The 21022-nt window shown below is 49.5% G+C and overlaps 1 protein-coding gene across 11 annotated transcripts in view; it reads right to left on the reverse strand.

Moving 5' to 3' along the window:
• Positions 1 to 21022, reverse strand: part of REEP1 (receptor accessory protein 1) — a 129390-nt gene that overhangs the window by 10158 nt on the left and 98210 nt on the right. For 4 of the 11 annotated variants that reach the window (XM_043917806.1, XM_043917810.1, XM_043917805.1 and 1 more), the window contains exons 6-9: positions 15550 to 15735; positions 15240 to 15329; positions 7674 to 7851; positions 2762 to 2797 (exon numbers count right to left, since the gene is read on the reverse strand). In XM_043917806.1, coding sequence (XP_043773741.1) covers positions 2762 to 2797; positions 7674 to 7851; positions 15240 to 15329; positions 15550 to 15735 — 490 coding nt within the window. The remainder of the gene's footprint in view (positions 1 to 2761; positions 2798 to 7673; positions 7852 to 15239; positions 15330 to 15549; positions 15736 to 21022) is intronic. The other 7 variants (XM_043917807.1, XM_043917812.1, XM_043917811.1 and 4 more) reach the window with 4 other exon arrangements.

Consider the following 21022-nt stretch of genomic DNA (forward strand, 5'->3'; position numbering starts at 1 on the left):
CAGCACCCTTCAGAGCTGGAAGGGTCCCGGGAGCCTAGAGTTTAATCCCTCACCCTATTTTACAGAGGAGGCGACTAAGGCCTGGAGAGTCAAGGGGCTTTCCCACCATCACAGAGGGAAATGGTGCAGGTGACTCACTAGCTTTTTCCTTGCAAGCAGACTTTAGGGAGATGGAGTAGAACTCCAGGGCCTTGGATGTTCAGAAGGCTGAGAAAGGCAGGGCTGGGGCAGAGGCTCCCAGATCATGACTCTGAGCAGGTCCACCCCAGCCTGAGGCCTCCACCGAGCCCTACCTGCGGCCCCATCCCCAACAATCCCCATCCCCACAGCTCCCGGGAAGGCCAGACTCTACTCAACACTCACCATCAGCAATAATTCTATTTTAACTTCTATTCTGTCCTAGAAAGGCAGGCTTTGATGATGAAATCACCAGGTGTCACGGGGGTGGCGGGGGAGGGGGACTTCCCAGAGGGCAGCATGGAGCAGGCTCACCTGCTTCTCTCCTCCCCCAGGTCCCCAAGATGACAGGATCCCATAGGGAAAGGCTTTCTGAGTGGCTTAAGGTATTTACAAGCTCCAAATTGTAGGGTGATTAGATAGAAATAAACATAACTGCCTGAGGTCACTGGGATGGTTGTTTTCCTCGAACTAGTGTGTCCAGCGGGCTTCCCAGGTGGAACCAGTGGTAAAGAACCCACCAGCCAATGCAGGAGACGTAAGAGATGTGGGTTTGATCCCTGGGTTGGGAAGATCTCCTGGGAAAGGGCATGGCAACTCACTCCAGTATTCTTGCCTGGGAAATGTAATGGACAGAGGAGCCGGTGGGCTATGGTCTATAGGGTCACAAAAAGTTGGACATGACTGAAACGACTTAGCAGCAGCAGCGTCCAGCAGACCCGAGTATTATGTGCTAGTGCTGGACACAGCTGTGTGCAGCCCCCGGGTTTGTTTCATCCTTGTTGAGCATATGTACACTCCTCTGTTCCAGCAGGACGATGGTCCCCACAGCCTCCTGCTCAGGAATCTTTAGACCATCCATTCTCATTAGGCTCATGGCCTCTGAAACCTCCAGGTCTTGTACAGACCTTTAAAAATCCAAGAGCTGAAATGTCTAAGGCAGGGGTTCCTAACCTCTGGGATCTAATGCCTGATGATCTGAGGGGAAACTGATGTAATAATAATAGAAATAAAGTGCAGAATAAATGTATTGTGCTTGAATCATCTTGAAAGCATCCACCCACAACCCCAGTCCATGGAAAACTGTCTTCCATGAAACCAGTCCCTGGTGCCAGAAAGGTTGGGGACCACTGGTCTAAGGGACTCCCCTGGCAGTCCAGCGGTTAAGACTCTGCATTTCCACCGCAGGGCGCACGGGTTCAATCCCAGGTCTGGGAACTAAAATCCCCCATGTGGTGTGGTGTGGCCAAAAAAAGAAGGAAACATCTTAAAACTGAAGAAATAAAGGGACGAGAGGATCCTTCTTAGAACACAGCTCCATGCCTTCCTGCTCGCCACTTCTGTGGGAAGCATGGACCATGCCTCGGCGGCAACAGGGCTGGGGGTGCAGGCAACAGTGGCACTGGGCTTGTCTCCCTCCTCCCCCACCCCCCACACCCGCCAGCAGCCGCAGGCCAGGCGTGGCCCCTCTTGCCTTCTGAGCCAAAGGAAACTCCTTCAAGGGGTTGTACAGGGGACTTGGGTTAGCCCAGCACAGTCTCCTGTCCCTCACATGTTAAGATCAAGGAAAGAGCAGGAGCAGGTCAGAAGACAGCAACACAGCCCAGACATCTCCCTCACCCAGGGAGGCTGGCAGCAGGCACCTTGCCCAGGCCTGGGAGAGCCCAGTCCCATCTCCCTGTGGCCTTCTAGCCATCACGGTCAGCATCGTTACCATCATCATTCCTCAAAAAGCCCTTTCACAGATATTGTCATAGCTGCACAGTGAGGTGGGGAAGCGGGGAGCTTTACCTCTATTGGAAGGAAACCCAGGTTTATGGTGGTTAGGTGATTTGCACATAATTACGCAGCTGGTAAGTGGCAAAGCAGGACCAGGGCTCCCTTGGCTGCACAAGGACCGAAACCCCCAGAACTGCAGGGCTCCATCACTTCTGGGGACCTGGGTAAGGGCCTGCACTCCTATCACCAAGAGCACAGGGCACTATGACTTTGTGATGGTTTTAAAGTATCTCCATATTCCTTGTTACTCCTCGCTCCAAGAGGTGGAGATGAATTCCCCTCCCCGTGAGGATGGGCTGGACTTAATGACTCACTTCCAACAAACAGAACAAGGCAGAAGTGGTGGTTTTGTGCCTTCTAAGACCAGGTCCTAAAAGGTGCTGTGGCTTCCCACCTGGCTTCTCTCTCCTGCATCACTCACCCTGGGTGAAGCCACCGTGTGGTAAGGATGCTCAAGCAGCCCCCAGAGAGGCACGTGGAAAGGAGCTGAGGCCTCCAGCCAAGAGCCACAAGATGGCCATTTTCAGTCGAGCCTTCAGACAGCTGTGGCCCTGACTGACACCCAGGCCATAACTCTTGAGAGTGCCTGAGCCACAGACACCCAATTAAGCTGCTCCCAAATTCTAGCCTGAATTTGCTGCAAGATAATACACACTTGCTATTTTAAGGAGTTAACCTCCTCACCCCACCCCACCCCCTGACCCTGCAGCTGAAAGGGAGCCCCAAGGTCAGACACCAGCTCACGGTTAGAGCCTCCTCCCAAGGCAGGTCTCGCACGCTGCAGGGAGGCTGGCTGTGTACTCACCTTTCCGGGTCCTGCAGGTGGAGCAGCAGGTACACACTGTGGGGACGGGGGCATCATCAGTGATACCCCTCACCTGGACAGGAACCAGCCCCAGGCCAAGAGGGAGGCCCCAGGGAGGTGTGGGCATCCCCATGTGTTCACTACAGGGGTCCCAGTAATGTGGGTCTCTGTAGAGACACCAAGGTGGGAGAGGGGATCACTCCAGATTCCGCTTCCTCACAGGTGCTAGAAAATGCCCTTGTCTGGCGCACAGAGGCCAGTCCTTGTGACCTGCAGCTCGAGGGACGGGAGAGGATGAAGTCCAAGTTTCCTCTGAGAAATAACTCCAACTGCCCTTTCTCTCTCTCTCCCAATTCGGCATGGACTGCAGCTGCTCACACTGACCTCTGAACCCACAAAGGGCTCTGTGTCTGGCCATTTGGCCCCAGTGGCTAACTGGCTGCTACCTTACACACTCCACTGGTCTTGGTGCATATCTGGGCCTTGGTATATACAGTGTGTATGTGTGTGTATGCACGCTCAGCTATGTCTGATCTTTGTGACCCCATTGACTGTAGCCAGCCAGCTTCCTCTGTCTATGGGATTCTCCAGGCAAGAATACTGGAGCGGGTTGCCATTTCCTTCTCCAGGGGAACTTCCTAACCCAGGGATCAAACCCACATCTCCTGCATTGGCAGGGAGATTCTTTACCATTGAGCCACGTGGGAAGCCCTTGGTATACAGTAGTTGCTCACTAAATACAGGCTGTCTCCAAATTCATGGAGGGCAAAGATCATTCTTTCAATTCCCTTTGTACCCTTCCCTGGGTTCAATGCCAGACTTGCAATAAATGATGTCTGACAAAATACTTCTCAGGCCATTTATTCTGCAGGGTGGGTCACAGAAATTGCATGGTGTTATTTTATACCAACGGGCATGTATATTTTTATTTTACATAAATTATTACCTAATCTCTTATTCCATTTTGTACTTTTTTCACTAGGCCTCATGTTTTCAAACTCTACCTAAATGTGTATTGAGACTGTTGCTTCCAACAGCCGCACACAACTCCCTGGGGTGTGCAGCCACCGCCTCCTACCCAGTCTGTCTCCAACAGTGGCCTCTGGTCCAGGACTGGCAATTATTAATACCTCAACTGCTCTCCTCACAATCCCGAGATGGAGGCCAAATAGGGATTCTGGTATCTCACCTTCAAAGGCAAAGGCTGAAGCGAACTGGGCTCCTTTCCTGGTCCAAGGACAAATCCTCTGATAGTGACTGCCCACGGAATCACTCTCAGGAAGGTTCTGAGATTGGATATAGGCTCGGTGGGAATGAGAGTGGTGACTGCTTGGTGACGTCAGCCTCGCTGCATTGCCATCTCTGCCCAGGCCCAGGGTCACTCAGTCAGGACAGAAGCCCAGACTCGGGGCCATTTCCCAGACCAAACCATGCCTGGTGTCCGAGGCCAGGGCTGGGAAGGGCACACCAGCTGGGCCTCCTTTGGCAGACTTCCTCCTAGGCACCCTGACCCTCCCCTCCGGGGTTATGACAACTCCAGAGCCTCTGACCTGGGTGCTTCTACCCTCGACCCAGGCCCTGGGCCATCTTTCACCTGTCTTTCTTTCTGAGCTGCCTTTTATTTTAGGCCCAGAACAGCTAGGGTGAAGGCAAATCAATGGTCCCTGTCCTTCCTGCTAGGTCAACACCCCACTTGTTGGCCCTGAAATCATGGGTGCCACGGCCAAGGGCAGGCAGTGAGGAGAGTGCATTTTGTTGCAGTGCAGCAGGCTCTCTGGTTCTCCGTGAACGCCACTTGCTCAGCCTGCAGACCTACAACCAGAGTGCTCCCCTGCTTTCCGGGGCATCACGGAGCATGGAGCGGGGCAGGGCCAGGAAGACAAATCAGCCCAAGTCCATTTCCATCGAGTGCTGGCCTGGAAAAATGTTCAAAGCCCAGGGGATGGCCCCATCGCCTTCTCTTTTTTAACTGAAGTACAGTTGACTTATAATATTTAGTTTCAGGTGTACAACACAGTGATTCAATATTTTTTATAGATCATACTCCATATAAAGATGTTATAAGTAACATTGGTAAGACTATTGGTGGTCTAGCGGATAAGACTCTGTGCGTCCACTGCACTGGACATGGATTCGATCCTGGTCAGGGAATTAAGATCCCACATGCCACGTAGGGTGACCAAAAAGGAAAAGAAAAATCTCACATAATATTGGCTACATTCCTGCACTGTACACGGCATCCTTGTAACCTATTTTATATGCAGCAGTTTGTAGCTCTTAATTCTCCTCACCCACTTTACCCTCCCCCAACCTTCTCCTCTCTGGCCACCAGCAGTCTCTTCTCAGTACCTATGAATCTGTTTCTATTTCATTATACTCATTTATTTTTTAGATTCCACATATAAGTAAATATATACAGTATTTGTCTTTCTCTGACTTATTTCAATAAGCATAATACCATCCAGGTCCATCCATGTTGCTGCAAATGGCAAAATTTCATTCCTTTTTATGACTGAGCAACATCCATCTCATTTTAGATCCTACCAGACCTCTCTTTTTCCCAATTTTGAAGCTGCTGCAAATAATCCGCCAAAGGGAGGAGTAGGCAGGAGGCCTGGATTCTGGTCCTGTGTGGCCTTGGCACAGTATGTGACCTCTCTGAGCCTACTTCCTCTGCTAAGTTTGCCTCTATAGTGACAACAGAGAGAGAAAGGGACTGCAGGGCCACCTAGACTCACTTCCTGGCCAACGCAGGAACTTGGTACATGATAACTCTGGTTTGGGCCCTTCCAATGTCAGGGATCTCAATACTTCACAAGGCAACCCATTTCCATCCTGGACACTTTAACATTAAAGTGCTTTTCTAGGTAAGTTAGACAGCAACAAGAACAGTAATAGCAGCTACTACTTAGAGTGCCAGACATGAACCTAGGCACCTTCACGTGGATTATTTCATTTGAATCCTCATGACAACTCTGCACATGGGGCTAGTCATTCCGTGTGTTCAGATAAGGACTCTGTGGTGCAGAGAGGATAAAGCGTTTGCCCTGGCCACACAGCTGGTAAACGGCTGCCCCCTCAGAACTCTACCCCACTGGTTTTAGCTCTGCCCACTGAGCCTCACAGAATCGGGACCCTTTATCAAGTCAAAGTGATAGCTTTCATTTGAGGCTCTGTAGCCCATAAACTGATCAAGGGTGGAGGCTTGCATGTCTAGGAGCCCAGGAGGTCAGAGGCCAAAGATGCTCAAGGAAACCTGATGGCCAGTGGATGAGTGGATAGAAGGTGCTGACCCGGGAGTCGGGGGCCACAGGAGAATGTCACCAGCAGGCGCAAACCTGATGACAGCTACCTTCCCTGGGCCTTTGTCTCTTCATTGGTAAAATCAGAGGGTGAGATTGAGTGATCCCCAAGATCCCTTCCTGCCTGGCCTTTAGGGATTCCATACTAAGTTCTCCTGGCTCAGGGACAGGGTTTCCCTACCCGAGGTGGATCTCACCCCCATGGCCAAGCCTCCATCTCCCCAACCCTCGTAGGGCTAAAACATCTCTCTTCCAACAGAAAAGCCACAATCTTCAATCCTAGGTAGAGGGGACATTCCCGAGAGGGGAGGAAACTGGAGGATGCCAGGCCTGGCTCTGAGCTGGTCTCCTTTTCTGGGCAGGGAGCACACGCTGTCATTCCCAGGGCAGCCATGAAGCTCCTCTTTCCCATCCATGTCTTAGACCCTCAAGTTGTGTGGGCCTGGAAGGACCCCATGCTCAGGACTCTAAGATGCCCCCTGCAGGCTGCATCTCACAGCACACGACCCAGGTCTAAGTGACCTGGACATCCCTGTTTATACATTTAAGGGCAGGTGAGCCACCTGGCACACATCACAGCCAGAGATTGCCACAGTGGCCCCACATCCACCCCCAGGCTCAATGTCCCATCAAGCGAGAGGGGCAGAGGTGGAGATTCAGAACCATGCCCTGCAGCCCCCCTCCCACCCCCCCCCCCCATCAACCCTCTGCTGGCAGCAGGAGTGCTCAGTCCTGTAACCTCCCCTAGGAGCAGTCTGGGGAGCCAGAAGTCCTGGCCGGCTCCCTAACCCTCCAGTCCCCGACCCCAGCCTCCACAAACCAGAAACCCATTGATGGATCAGAAGTCGGTGGGTCCCAAATGTGGCTGCACCTTGACAGCATCAAGTATCAGGGTTTCATCCTCAACAAACTGAATCCCCTGGGGGTGGGCCCAGGACTCTACATATTTAATAATAAGGTCCCATGTCAATTCTGGCACAGGGACCCCTCTCTACCAGGCAGACACGGAGGCAGAGGTATGGTTTCATACAACCCTGGCCTCCACAGGAATTAGATCTCAGGGCTAGTGTGGCCTTGGCACGTGGTGGCCCATGGTGAGGTTTATGGTGGGGGCACAAGGAAGGAAGAGATGGTAGAATGAGAGGACAGGAAACACCATGTCAAGAAAAGGGACCATGGGAGCCGTAAGCCCTGGGTGTGGGGGGGAGACATTCAGGTGCTCATGACAGGTGAGCCCTCCTGGGAGCATGCGGACAGAGGAAGGAAAGAGAGAAAGCTGCCTTGGCTGAGGGCAGCTGGGCCAGTCACCTCTAGGCTTGGTCTGTGTACCACTATTCAACCACCCTCAACACCCTCCCAACCCAGATAATCAGATGGAGGAAGCAGGACCCTCGGTGTAGGTGACCTAACTCTGCCCCCATCAGAGTTCCCATGGCCAGCTTCCCATCCTGGCCTGAGTGGCACTCAGTCCCTTGGCTGACCTGAATGGCCTGATGGGCGTCTGTGTGAGTGCTGAGTCCTTGGGGAAAGGGTGCTAGGGTGGCCTGGGCCTCTCACTAGGAAAGCAAGGCTTAGGAGGTGAGAAAGAAGGGAAGTGAAGTGATACTTACCTGAGCTGCCAGCGCTCTCAGAAGCACTCCTGGACATCTTAGGCTGGCCGTGCTTGCCGCTGGCCCGCCCAGGGCCCGGTGGAGGGGGGCCCGAGGGAGCAGGGGTGCCGTCTCCCCTGATGGTGGAGAGATCCTGCATGCTGAAGCTCCGGAGTCGCTCCGATAAGGCACCTTGTCCCTGGACGCAACACAGGAGGGACACCTGTCAGAGGCCTGCCCCATGGGCCAGGGGCAGCATGGGGGACACACGCAGAGGGGGCACCCATCAGAGGCCTGCCCCACAAGCCAGGGGGAGCTGCAGGGGACTCTGACAGTGAGCACAGGAGAGACCAAGCCCCTGGAAGGACTCCGCACTAGCAGCTTCCCCGCGTACTTTTGGAAAACACAGAGGGGAACCAGGCCCAGAATGTCCCAGGGCCTCCTATAGGCTCAGCCATTGTGTCTCTGCCTCCTGACTCTCCTCTCCTTCAGATGCCCCCACAATAAAGCAGGGTCTCAGCCAGGCCCAGGGTGGAGGACACTACCGTTGCCTTCAGTCCCTACTCTCCAGGGCTTCTCTGTGGCTTCTCCAGCTTTACAGAAATAAAAATCCTTATATAGCTACATTTTTCTCAATCATCAGGACACAGGAATCTGGCCAGAAGATCAGAATTTAATAATCTGTATGTGCTCAGTCCTTAGTCTTTTCAAAGGAAATTAAATGCAGACAATATTTTTTAAATGTATGACAACAGCAATTTCTTTTATCTACTCATGTGACTGTCCATGAGTCAGACTGACTGCCACTGGTGCATCTGAGCTTCATAAAATAGCCAAAGGTAATGAATCAGGAAGGAAAAAGATGCTATTAAAAAAATAGTAACATACATGCAACAAAACCCTGCTGACTGTAACCATTTCTGTCTTGCCTGCTCAGTGGCTTCAGTTGTATCCGACTCTTTGCAACATTGTGGACCCTAGACTGCCAGGCTCCTCTGTCCTTGGGATTCTCCAGGCAAGAACTGGAGTGGGTTGCCATGCCCTCCTCCAGGGATCTTCCCAGCCCAGGGATCGAGCCTGCCTCTCCTGCGTCTTCTGCATCAAAGGTGGATTCTTTATCACTTAGCCACCAGGGAAGCCCTTTACTGTCCTGAGGGAGCCACAGACATCATCTCAGGCAGAAACTGTTCTTTTGTTTAGGAAAGCAAGATCGATCCATTATACTTATGAAAGGGAAGGGCCTTGTTGTCTGGATGAGAGACTCTGTCATTGTGAAAAGGATTGTAAGGCAGGCACAGGGACAATGGCGTCTTAGGTGCACCTGGGGGGCTGGAGGACAGACTCCTGTTTGCAGAAAAGGAAACCTGAGGTGGGAGGGGCTGGTAGGAGACTGGGGTTATTGAGGATTGGGTTGGGACCTGAAACAAGACATGACAGGCAGACTTCCCTGGTGGTTTGATTAAGAATCTGCCTTGTAATGCGGGTTCCATCACTGGTGGGGGAACTAAGATTCTATACATGGCGGAGCAACTAAGCCCCAGCAACAGCAACTAGTCTGTGTGCAAGAACTAGAGAGTCCATGTGCCACAAAGAAAGATCCCGTGTGATGCAATGTCTCCTGGAAACTAACAACAACACAAAGAAAACTATTTAAGTAATCAGATACATACACAATTAGAATATGAAATCCAGGCAAAGGGTGTTTGGAGGGCATTATATGAAAAAGGTGGGCTTTCTACGTAGCTCTAGTGGTAAAGAACCCACCTGCCAATGCAGGAGACATAAGACATATGGATTTGCTCTGGGTTGGGAAGATACCCTGGAGGAGGGCATGGCAACCCACTGGAATATTTTTGCTTGGAGAATCCCATGGACAAAGGAGTCTGGTGGGCTATGGTCCATAGATTTGCAAAGAGTCGGACATGACTGAAACAACTTAGCATGCATGCACGTATGAAAAAGGCAGAAATTGTCCTGGTTGCCTCAGATATTGCCCTGGGATGATGGTGGGCAAGGGGTTTGAGGCTTAACCTACCAGATATGATGACTTGGTAGTCTTTGCCAAGAAAATGAGGGTAGGACCGGCTGCCCAGTATAAACCTCTCCAAATCTATCAGTTAATGACCCATGATATTTCTACTCAGAAACATTCACAATGACATCTAGAATTTAGAAGAAATGAGACTAAAGAACAAAAACTGATCCTGAAAAGAGGGAGGAAATATTCTGATAATTATAATGGACTAATTCAATATTAGGTTAGCATTCAGGAAAACTACTTATAAATTTGCTCTTTCATTCATTCTTCCATTTATTCCTTTATCTATTTCACAAAGATTTATCAAGGATTGGCTATGGGCAAGACACTGTGCTAGGTGTTACTAGGAAGTACCAAAAATACAGCTTGATTTCTGACAAAATGTAAATAGACAAATGGACAAATAACCATTTAGAAGTGCCATACCAGAAGCTACAGAAACTGAAGATTAAGAACCACACAGTAGAGAATGGACATAGGAAAACAGCGGGGGAAGGGGAGGGTGGGACAAATTGGGAGATTGGGATTGCCATATATACACTGCTGCTGCTGCTGCTAAGTCACTTCAGTCGTGTCTGACTGTGCGACCCCATAGACGGCAGCCCACCAGGCTCCCCCGTCCCTGGGATTCTCCAGGCAAGAACACTGGGGTGGGTTGTCATTTCCTTCTCCAACGCATGAAAGTGAAAAGTGAAAGTGAAGTCATTCAGTTGTGTCTGACTCTTCACGACCCCATGGACTGCAGCCTACCAGGCTCTTCCGTCCATGGGATTTTCCAGGCAAGAGGTCTGGAGTGGGGTGCCATTGCCTTCTCCCATATAGACAGTACCATGTGTATATTCTCTGGGAGCTCAGACGGTGAAGAATCTGCCCACAATGCAGGAGACCCAGGTTTGATCCCTGGGTCGGGAACATCACCTGGAGAAGGGAATGGCAACCCACTCCAGTATTCTTGCCTGGAGCATCCCATGGACACAGGAGCCTGGTGGGCTACAGTCCACGGGGTCCCAAAGAACTGGACACAACTATGTGACTGACACTACACGTGTAAGTAGATAGCCAGTGGGGACCTGCTGTGTGGCCGAGGGAGCTCAGTTTGGTGCTCTGTGACAACCTGGAGGGGTGGGATGGGGGTCGGGTGGAAGGTAGGTGCAAGAATGAGGGCATGTATGTATTCATGTAGCAGATTCACTTCGCTGTACAGCAGAAACTAACATGATATTGTAGAGCAATTATACTCCAATAATAAATGAATAAACCACAGCTCTAGAGTCAGACCTGGATTCAGTCCTATCACTTACAGCTGGGTGACCTGAGCCTGTCATCTGTACAACAGCATCCATGTGGCAGGTGGGTGGGAGGAGTAAATGGGATGATGGCATAAACCGTCCATGACAGAGCCCAGCGTGTAGTAAGTGGTCCCAAAACGTCAACTATGATGATGGTTAACATATTACTCTAGCTACCTGAGACAAACAAGTTGCTCCTAAAATAAAAAACAGAAAGATCAGGTACTTCCCTGGTGGTCCAATGGTTAAGAGTCTATGCTTCTCATACAGGGAGTGTGGGTTCAATCCCTGGTCGGGGAACCAAAATCCCACATGCCACACAGTGTGGCCAAAAACAAATTAATAAATAAAATATAAATTTTTTAAAAATGAGAAAACTCCAAATGCATTTGACCACAGTGAGATAGACTGTTAACTGACCATCCAAAAGCCATCCTCAATCCCATTCTCAAAATGGTGAGAAAAAACAGATTTCCCAAACTCCCTCCTACCTACTATGCATGGCCATGTGATGCAGTTCTGGACAATGGGAGGTAAGGGGGAACCTGCTAAGGGATTTCTGGGAGAGATATTTTCTCTCTCTGACATGCAGAAGGAGAAAGGCCTGACCCTGCTCCCTGCTTTCTGCCTCTGAGTGTGGGAACTGCCATCTTGTGACAAAAAGACTCACCAAGACATTCACCCGGAGCCTTGGCATCACTAAGACACGGGGATACTGAGTGTCCACTTACTCCTAGACGTCTTTTGAATGATGTGCATCAATTATAAGACATATATTTTTTTCACCTCTGAAATTAGGGTGAGTCGTACGATCGCTTGCCTTATTCTTGTCGTCACTGCTTACACACGAATGCACTCGGTCGTTATTCCCGAAGGCAGGACCAGACAAAGGAAACTCTAGACTGTTCACTGTTAACAAACCAAGACCTACTGGAAGAAGGATTATGAGCCCAGGTTGTTTAAAACACATTCCATTGACACCTTCTAGTAAGATGCAGGAAGTGGCAGAATGGGAAACAGCAACATGGATGAACATCTCAGAGACAAAATATCTGCATCACTAGTACTCGAGAGAGCACAGAAAGTGATGTGGCTTCATCATATACGGATACTGATAAGTGGTTCAAAAGAATCTTAGAAAGACTTCAACCAATTTATTGTGTCTATAGCTTCCCTTTACTGCATGTATGCAAGTGACACACAGAAGAAATCTGAAGACTCCAAGAAAGCCGTTTTAATAAGAAGAAGTAGAGGAGTTCCCTGGTGTGTGTGTCAGCCACTCAGTCGTGTCTGACTCTTTGCAACCCCATGGACTGTAGCCCGCCAGGCTCCTCTGTCCATGGGGTTCTCCAGGCAAGAATACGGGAGTGGGTTGCCATTCCCTTCTCCGGGGATCTCCCCGACCCAGAGGTCAAACCTGGGTCTCCCACACTGTGGGCAGATTCTTTACTGAATAAGCCACCCGGGAAGCCCCAGTTATACCATGTTAATGGCCAAATAGTTACATTTGTGAAAGTGCCTGCTGAAAGGTTACAGGGTTTCTTTTACTTATTGATTTTAAAATTATGTATTTATTTATTATTTTGGGCTGCATCAGGTCTTAGTTGCAGCCTGTGAGCTTCTCAGTAGTTGTGACACAGGGACTTAGTTACCCCGTGGCATCCGTGATCTTAGTTCCCCCACCAGGAACTGAACTCGAATTCCCTGCATTGGAAGGTGGATTCTTAACCACTGGATCATTTAACCACAGGTAAGTCCCATTACAGGATTTCTTTTAAAACAACTGTGTCAGGGTTCCCCAGTGGTTTGGTGGTTAAGAATCGACCTTGCAATTCAAGGGACACTGGTTCCACCCCTGGTCTGGGAAGATCCCACATGCAACTAAGACTGTGTGTCACAGCTACTGAGCTCACACACTGCAATGACTGAAGCCGGTGTACCTAGAGCCTGTGCTCAGCAACAAGGAGCCCACACCCAACAAGTGAAGAGTAACCCCCACTCACTGCAACTACAGAAAGCCCAAGCACTGCAATGACGACCCACCGCAGCCAAAAAATAAAATAAATAAATCTTAAAAACAAAACAAAACAGTGCCAGAGGAGGGCGGGGGCAGAGGAGTAGGACTGACTTTTCACCTGATGCCCTCTTTTGTACTTTTAGAATTGTGTACAATGAACATGTATCACCTTTCACATAATAAATCATTACAGTTGCATTTCCAGTAACACCCACAGCACTCTTCCATGACCACCCTGCGGACCCCAATCTGTGAATATGAGTCTTGCATGATGCTGACAAATGCCATCTAGACTGAAAAAACAACATGGAATTATTTAAAACAAATGAGAAAAAAGGAGGAAGAAGTGGTTTCTCCAGAAATTGCCATGTACTCACCCTCCAGCCTTGAGAGCCTGGTCTCAACTCTTGCTTGGGGGACCCCAACCCATCAACTTGGTCCTGCTCAGCCTTGCAACCTCATTGGGAAGTTAAAGGGTTGAGTAAGATTCCCTTCTGGAGTTCCCAACTGGAAAATTTTAACTTCAAGAATCTATGGCCTTCTCCTCTACAGTTGATTATGTGGCTCTGATTGCAACCCTGAGACTTTCCAGAGTAATTTGAAAATCTCTAGAATAAACGTTGGGCCTCCCAAGGTACTTCTGAGGAAAGGTAAATAAAATTCTAGGGTGGGTGTCTTTAAATTCTTGTATCAATTTCCTTCCCAGCCAACACCAAGTTTAGAATATGAACCATAGGAAAAGCTGGGAAGTCTGGAGCCCTTTCATGAGCCAAGGTCAGCCTACTTCAGGCACATTGCGAGCACCTGCCCCAGGATTGTCACACCACAGGTCTGCACTGCCTTCAGCATCTCACGCCTGGAAGAACCTCCCCGTGGCCCAATATCATGGGACCAGAAAGGGAGACGTAGTTGGCCTTCCATGAAAACGAGTCTCCTATTTGTATTCTGTCCTACTTGGAGCTCTTTATTTCCCACCGTATTATAAGCATGCTCTACCCGGTCTTGTTGCAGCTGCTTGTTCACACACTGTTTGTCTGAACAGACTCAACCTTACGTTTTTCCTGGCATGTCGATAGCATGTGGCCCAGTGGCTCTCTCAGCTCCTTAAAACACCAGAAATCCCACATAAGTATCTTGGGGGCGAGGAAGGGAAATCTATTCCTGATTATTTAAATTTTTTTTTTCCTGGCTAAAACTCAGAAAACTGAACTTTAAGAGGTAAATTGTGTCACTGAATTTTCTATTAATCTGAGATCTTTATTTTTGTGTGTGTGTGTTTCAATTTTATTGATGTACTTTTTCCATTTGTATTTTTTAATTTATTTAATTTACTTATTTGACTGTGTCCAATCTCATTTGCGGCACATGGGATCTTCCTTGGGTCATTCTGGATCTTCCACCGCAGCACTTGAACTCTAGTTGTGGTGCGCCGGCTTAGTTGCCCTGTGGCATGTGGGATCTTAGTTACCCAATCAGGGATCGAACCCAAGTCCCCTGCATTGCAAGGCGGATTCTTAACCACTGGACCACCAGAGAAGTCCCTCCATTTGTACTTCATTACTACATTTTTCTAATTTTGTAGATGGATTCAAGATATAAACCTTAGGTGCTTACAAGTACTTTCACATACATATTTATACCTAACACGTACTGTAATTTTTTTTTTTAATTTTAAAAGACTTTTTTATAATTATTTTTTACTGGAGTATGATTGATTTACAGTGTTGGAAATCTGAGATCTTTAATTCCTAATTCTTTCCCTAATTTGTAAGGAATAAGAAATCCATGTAGCCAACACACACCAAATTCTCTATGTTTTAATGCTTTTCTTAGTCGGGGGAGCAAGTGTGTTCCTGGGAAAACCCACCAGACCTCTAGTAATCTGATATTCTAGGTAAAAAATTGACCACTAATAGAACACCTGCCATTATAGCCCAGAGAGCCCCGATTTAACATAGTCACTAAGTCTGGCTGCAGGCCCTTGAGGAGGTCCTCTTTTCTGGAGGGACACAGTGGGGAAGGGACACCAGGACTCCCATGGAGGGGGCTCTAGCAGGGCATAAAGTTTAGCACACCTCACCTCACACCATATCTAAGGCCTGTGACTGATGACAATGAGAATGAAGTCAGAAGGCTGCAGTGAGTCAGTCAGTTGACAACAAAGCCGCCAGCAGTAACCACAATTCCCACTGGCAATTCAAAGAGCGTGAGTGCTTCCTTCTAGATTCCCATGGGGTACGCACCTCATTGACACAGTTAGCCTCTACAGCTACACATGCTCCACACCAAGCCCGAGCAGGCTCCTTCTCGGCATGCTGGATGAAGGCAGGGGCCTGCGTTTGTGCCACAGAAGTGGGTTATCAAACAAAAGAGAAAGAATCCTTCCCACCATAGCATCAACGGTAGCATCAATCATCAAATCCAATTCACTCTCCAGGCATGAAACAAACAAACAAACAAAAACAAATAAGTTAATCGCATGTTAGATGCCACCACGTTAACACAATAAGAGGCTCTGGGCGGAGGCTGACCCCGGCTCTGGGATTAACGCACATGGACACACACGGGTGTCGGCAGGAGAGACACCGGGCTTGGATCCAGACCATGGGCTGGTAGGCAGAGGTGGCTACTGGCCTCTCTCCCCGACTGGATCAGTTCGAAGTTAGTCACACCTCTCAACGGGGTTACCTGCCCTTCTCTGAGGTCCAAAGAGGAGACAAAAGGAAAAAGTCGAGCCACCTGATAAAGGGGAAAAGAAAAAAAAGCCATGGGCACCAAGCCTATGAAATGGGTTGAAGGGCACCATTCTGTTGCCCTGGCCTCAGACTCACTCATTCACTCATGTCTTCATTCCTTCATTCACCACCAATGCTGATAGTGTTCCAGAAGCTCTGAGGGAAGCCCGGTGGAAGAAAACAGAAATGAATATGAATCAAGACACGGTTCCTGCTTCCACTATTCTTGCCTGGAGAATCCCATGGACAGAGGAGCCTGGCGAGCTATAGTCCATGGGGTCACAAAGAGTCAGACACAGTTGAGCAACTAACACTTTCCTGCTTCTAAGGGCCTCACAGTCTGGCCAGGCATCAAGACACAAACGCAAACAAGACAGCAAAGGACAGATGACAAAACACATGACAGACGTTCAAGGCACAGAGAGAAAGAGAGCAGTGTGGGCAGGAACACCCAGAGAGGCTTCGTCCAAGAGTTCAAACTTGAGTTAGAGATGAGGGCTGCAGCATCAGAGAGAGGAGGGATATTGTGGCCGGAGAGTTGTCGGAGCCAAGGTGTGAGAGAGGAAAACCCGGATTTGGGAAACTGAGATTGAACCAATCAGAGAAGGGGCTCAGGTGCCTGGTGAGCAGCAGGAGGTAAGTCTGGAAAAACTGTGCTTTGTCTAAACCTGGACTTCGATGACAGTGCCACTGACGGTTTCTGAGTGGTGATCCAAGTGAATAAGTGGGATTTTAGAGTCACTTCCATGGTGGCTCAGATGGTAAAGAATCTGCCTGCAATGCAGGAGACACGAGTTTGATCCCTGGGTTGGAAAGATCCCCTGGGGAAGGGAATGGCAACCCACTCCAGTATTCTTGCCTGGAGAATCCCCATGTGCAGAGGAGCCTGGTAGGCTACAGTCCAAAGGGTCACAAAGAGTCAGACATGACTGAGTGACTAACACTTAAGAGTCATGTGAATATTCCAGATATACTGTGTGGCCCCCAGGGAGAATGGCCCCTGGTGTGTGCTCTGTCTTTCTTTCTCAAGTTGGATCCAGGCACATGGATGTCTGCAGGAAAGACTGAAGTGCGGGACTTCCCTGGTGGTCCAAAGGTTAAGACTCCAAGCTTCTACAGCCGGGGATGCAGGTTCCATCTGTAGTCTGATAGCTAAGATCCCACATACCTCATGGCCAAGAAACCGAAACATAAAACAGAAACATTTTGTAACAAATTGTACAGAAATATTGTAACAAATTCAATAAAAACTTTAAAAAATGGTCCACATCAGGAAAAAAAAAAAAAAAAGGGACTAGCAGTGCCCTTAAGGGGAGATGAAGTGCAAAATGAACATTAGCTCTGGTGACGGAAGGCTGGTTTGGAGCACTGGCTGGATCTGAGGTGCCCACAATAGCTGCTGAGGAGATGAGGAGAGGGATGGGAAATGAGGACATTATGCAGGACAATGACAGTGCACGAATGAGCAGAGTCCCTATAAACCAGAGCTGGGCCTGGTCCTCTGAGCCAGGCCAGCACCCAGGTGGTGGGCTTTCAGGGTCACCAGGAAGGACTCCAGCTGTCCCAGCCCTCACATGCAGAAGGCCACCATTGAGACCCATCCAGAAGCCCTGTTTGGTCCTTGGAGAGATCAGACCCTGAAGGAGCTTTGTGTGAGGCAGATCCCTGTTCCAGGATCTAATTTCTTTTTTCTGTTTTTTTATTGAAGTATAGTTGATTTACAATGTAATATTAGGACATTGTGGTGCTGGAGAAGACTCTTGAAGTCCCTTGGACAGCAGGAGATCAAATCAGTCCACCCTAAAGGAAATCAATCCTGAATATTCATTGGAAGGACTGATGCTGAAGCTCTAATATGTTGGCCACTTGATGGGAAGAGCTGACTCATTGGAAAAGACTCTGATGCTGGTGAAGACTGAGGGAAGGAGGAGAAAGGGGCAACAGAATGGCATCATTGACTCAATGGACATGAGTTTGAGCAAACTCCGGAGATAGCGAAGGACAGGGAAAGCCTGGTGTGCTGCAGACGATGAGGTCGCAGAGTTGAACATGACTTAGCGACTGAAAAACCAATTAGGACACAGTGATAAAGCTTTAGAGAATCTATCTTCAGTATCTTTTTAAAAAGTTAATTAATTCATTTCTCTTTGGCTGAGCTGGGTCGTCATTGCTGCACTTGGGCTTTCTCTAGTTGTGGCTAGTCAGGGCTACTCTCGAGTTGCGGTACTCAGGCTTCTTATTGTGACGGCCTCTCTTGTTGCAGAGCACAGGCTCTATGCACATGATCCCCAGTAGTGGTGGCAGGCATGCTCAGTTGCCTTGCGGTACGTGGGATCCTACTGGACCAAGGATTTGAACCCATGTCCCCTGCACTGGCTGGTGAACGCTTAACCACTGGACCACCAGAAAAGTCCCTACCTTTAATGTCTTAAGGTAACTTGTGACCTACTGCCCAGGATTTAAGTGTAGCCCCAAGCCTTGCCTGAAAAACTGACAGACAACCTTAAAAGTACCCAGGGTTGGTTCTAGAATTCTCAGTGGCAGACTGGCATCTCTCAGGCCCTCAGTCCTGGGTCCTCCTGGCCAGGGGGTGAGATCCAAGCAGAATGTGGTTAAGGAAGCATTGGTCTGGGGTGTGTGGAGGGGAGGGGGCTGTGGGGGTGTCTGGAGTGATGCAGGAACAAGTGACTGGCAACTAGAGTCTCACTCTCAGCCTAGCTGGGCATCTAACAGCTGTGTGACCCTCGGCAGCTGCTCGGCCCTAGGATCTCTGTGTCCTCCCCTGTGCAGTGAGGGGCTACAGATGGCGGCATCTAAGGCTCTTGTTCTAGTCACTCACAGGGTAACATTCTTCTCTCTCTCTCTCTCTCTCTCTCTCTCTCTCTCGGTGGGGGCATGGGGGCAGGGGCTCACGTGTTATACAGAAGCTGCTGCCCAGGCACTGCCCGCCTCAAAGCTGAACAGGTGGCAGAAGTCGAGCCCAGAGTTAAGAGGGACCTGAAGCCCAGGGTGGGGGAGTGTCTCTCGCAGGCCACTCAGCACAGGCAAGGTGGACAGAGCACGGGCAACGCCCAGCTCACGCCACCACACCCAGAGAAAAGACGGGATTGTAAATCACACTGTGATGCCAGCGTCAGACTTGTTTCTTTTATTTGATTCATCAGTGAGTGAAGATCATAATCAACCTCAGGGTGTAAATGGACACAGGAGGAGTGACCGACAGGCAGCCTCCACATGAGCTCTGCATCCTAAGAAGTCTCTGGACATCGCCTCATGACTATTTTGTGGCAGAAACCATCATCATGCACATTTTGCAAGTGAAGAGACTGAGGCTTACAGAGATGCAATAGCAAGCGGAGGAACTGAGGTTTGTTGGAGTTTTTTTTTGCCTCACAGCATGTGGGATATTAGTCCCCTGACCAGGGATCGAACACACACTCCCTGTATCAGAAGCAAGGAATCCTAACCACTGGACCACAAGCGAAGTCTTGGAGCTGGGATTTCTAACCTGGGCCTGCTCATTTTCAAAGCCCACACTTGATACTAAGCATTGTTCTTCTGGCTGTGACAGCTAAAAACAGGTACAACCGTTCTTCATTCCTTACTATTTATTGTGTAACTAGTAGGGATGCAGACAAGACATGGCTATAACTACGGCAAGAGGGCCACTGGGGGACCATGAATCGAGAGACTGGTTTCACCAGGAATGTGAGGAGGCAGCTGTGGAGGATGTGGCTCTTGATTTTGAAGGGTGGATAGGATTTCAAGCAGTTGGGACAGAGGCAGATGAAGAATCAGCATCAGAAGAGGTAGGAAAGAGAAAACTCTGGAAATAGCATGTTAGTCACTCAGTCATGTCCGACTCTTTGCAACTCCATGAACTGTAGCCCGCCGGACTCCTCTGTCCATGGAATTCTCCAGGCAAGAACACTGGAATGGGTAGCCATTCCCTTCTCCAGGGGACCTTCCCAACCCAGGGATCAAGCCCAGATCTCCCGCATCATAGGCAGGTTCTTTACCATCTGAATCACCAGGCAACACCATATGGAGTCGCTGTTGCTAGATAAGCACGGGAGGTGGCGCTGTAAATACAGTACAAGAGCCAGGAGCAACTAGACAGGGAGGCAGGGATCAGTACCGGAAAGCACAGGCCTCAAACAGGGAGAGTGGCAGTAACACTTGAGTAGCTACTGCGGTAGTCCAAGCTAGAAGGGAGGCTGATGGGAAGAGGGGAAGGAAGGGAGGAAGGAAGGAAGGGATGTCAGATGGGCAGGTCTTGAAGAGAAAGTCAGAGGAAGAGCATCAAAGATGGCTAAGATTTAGAGCTTGGGGACCAGAGAGGATGGTGATTTCATTATCATCAGAAAGCTGGGACACAAGAGGAGGGGCAGATTTGGAGTTAGGAACCTGGTACTAATGGCCCAGGAAAGAGGGAGATGTTCAGAGAACCAGTAATGCTGGACTTGAGACCTGGGAGAGGAGCTGATTTGGGAGCCAGGAGCATCAGGTGACAACTGAAGGCGAGGAAAGGATGAGTTGGCCCTGGAGGGGCAAAGGAGCAAGCTGGGGTCCTGGAGAATCCAAACACAAGGGAGTTAGGGGAGGGGGCAGGGAGAGACATATGGCCACTGATCATAATTGCAGGCAAATTGCCTGAGCTTTGGCTGGCAAGTCAGCAAAGTGTGAAAGCAGGCCTGAACCAGGGGAGAAGATGAAGAAGCAAAAGCTCCATCATGGGCAGTGCTGTAAGTTGAGTCTCTATACCCCTGTTTTCCTGGTGAACGTTATATACAAAGGCCTCAAAGGGCTGAGCAGGTGAGGGAGATGGTAGAGACATGAGTCAAGGAGGACGAGGCGACCATCCTCCTCCATGGAGGCTGTGGTGCCATCCCCACAGCCACTCATGGTGATCCTAAAAGTGGTTTCTCAGACCTCCTAGGTTCAACCACGCTCAGAGTGGTCCTCAGAGGCCAGGCAGGCACATGGGCATCTCTTCTTCCACTGCCACCCTTGGTGCATCCAGCACCATCACCCCCACAGGCCAACTTGGAGCAGAGGTGGGGCAAGTGACATCAGATCAGTAACTCTTTCTGTTACTGTGGAGTGCCGGCCCTTCCACTGACTTGTGAGGCTGGGTCTCTTCCTTGTTTTAATCCACCAGGAGTGGATTCCAAACAGAAATCCGGAGAGAAAGGGCATTGGGTAACAAAGGCGAGCATGGCAGAACCACAGTGAACAAGGTTTACTTGGTTCTGTTTCAGCTTGTTTTGGCAACAAGCTCCAGTGCAGGC

This window comes from Cervus elaphus, chromosome 11 (genome assembly GCF_910594005.1).
Source record: "Cervus elaphus chromosome 11, mCerEla1.1, whole genome shotgun sequence".
NCBI lineage: Eukaryota > Metazoa > Chordata > Mammalia > Artiodactyla > Cervidae > Cervus > Cervus elaphus.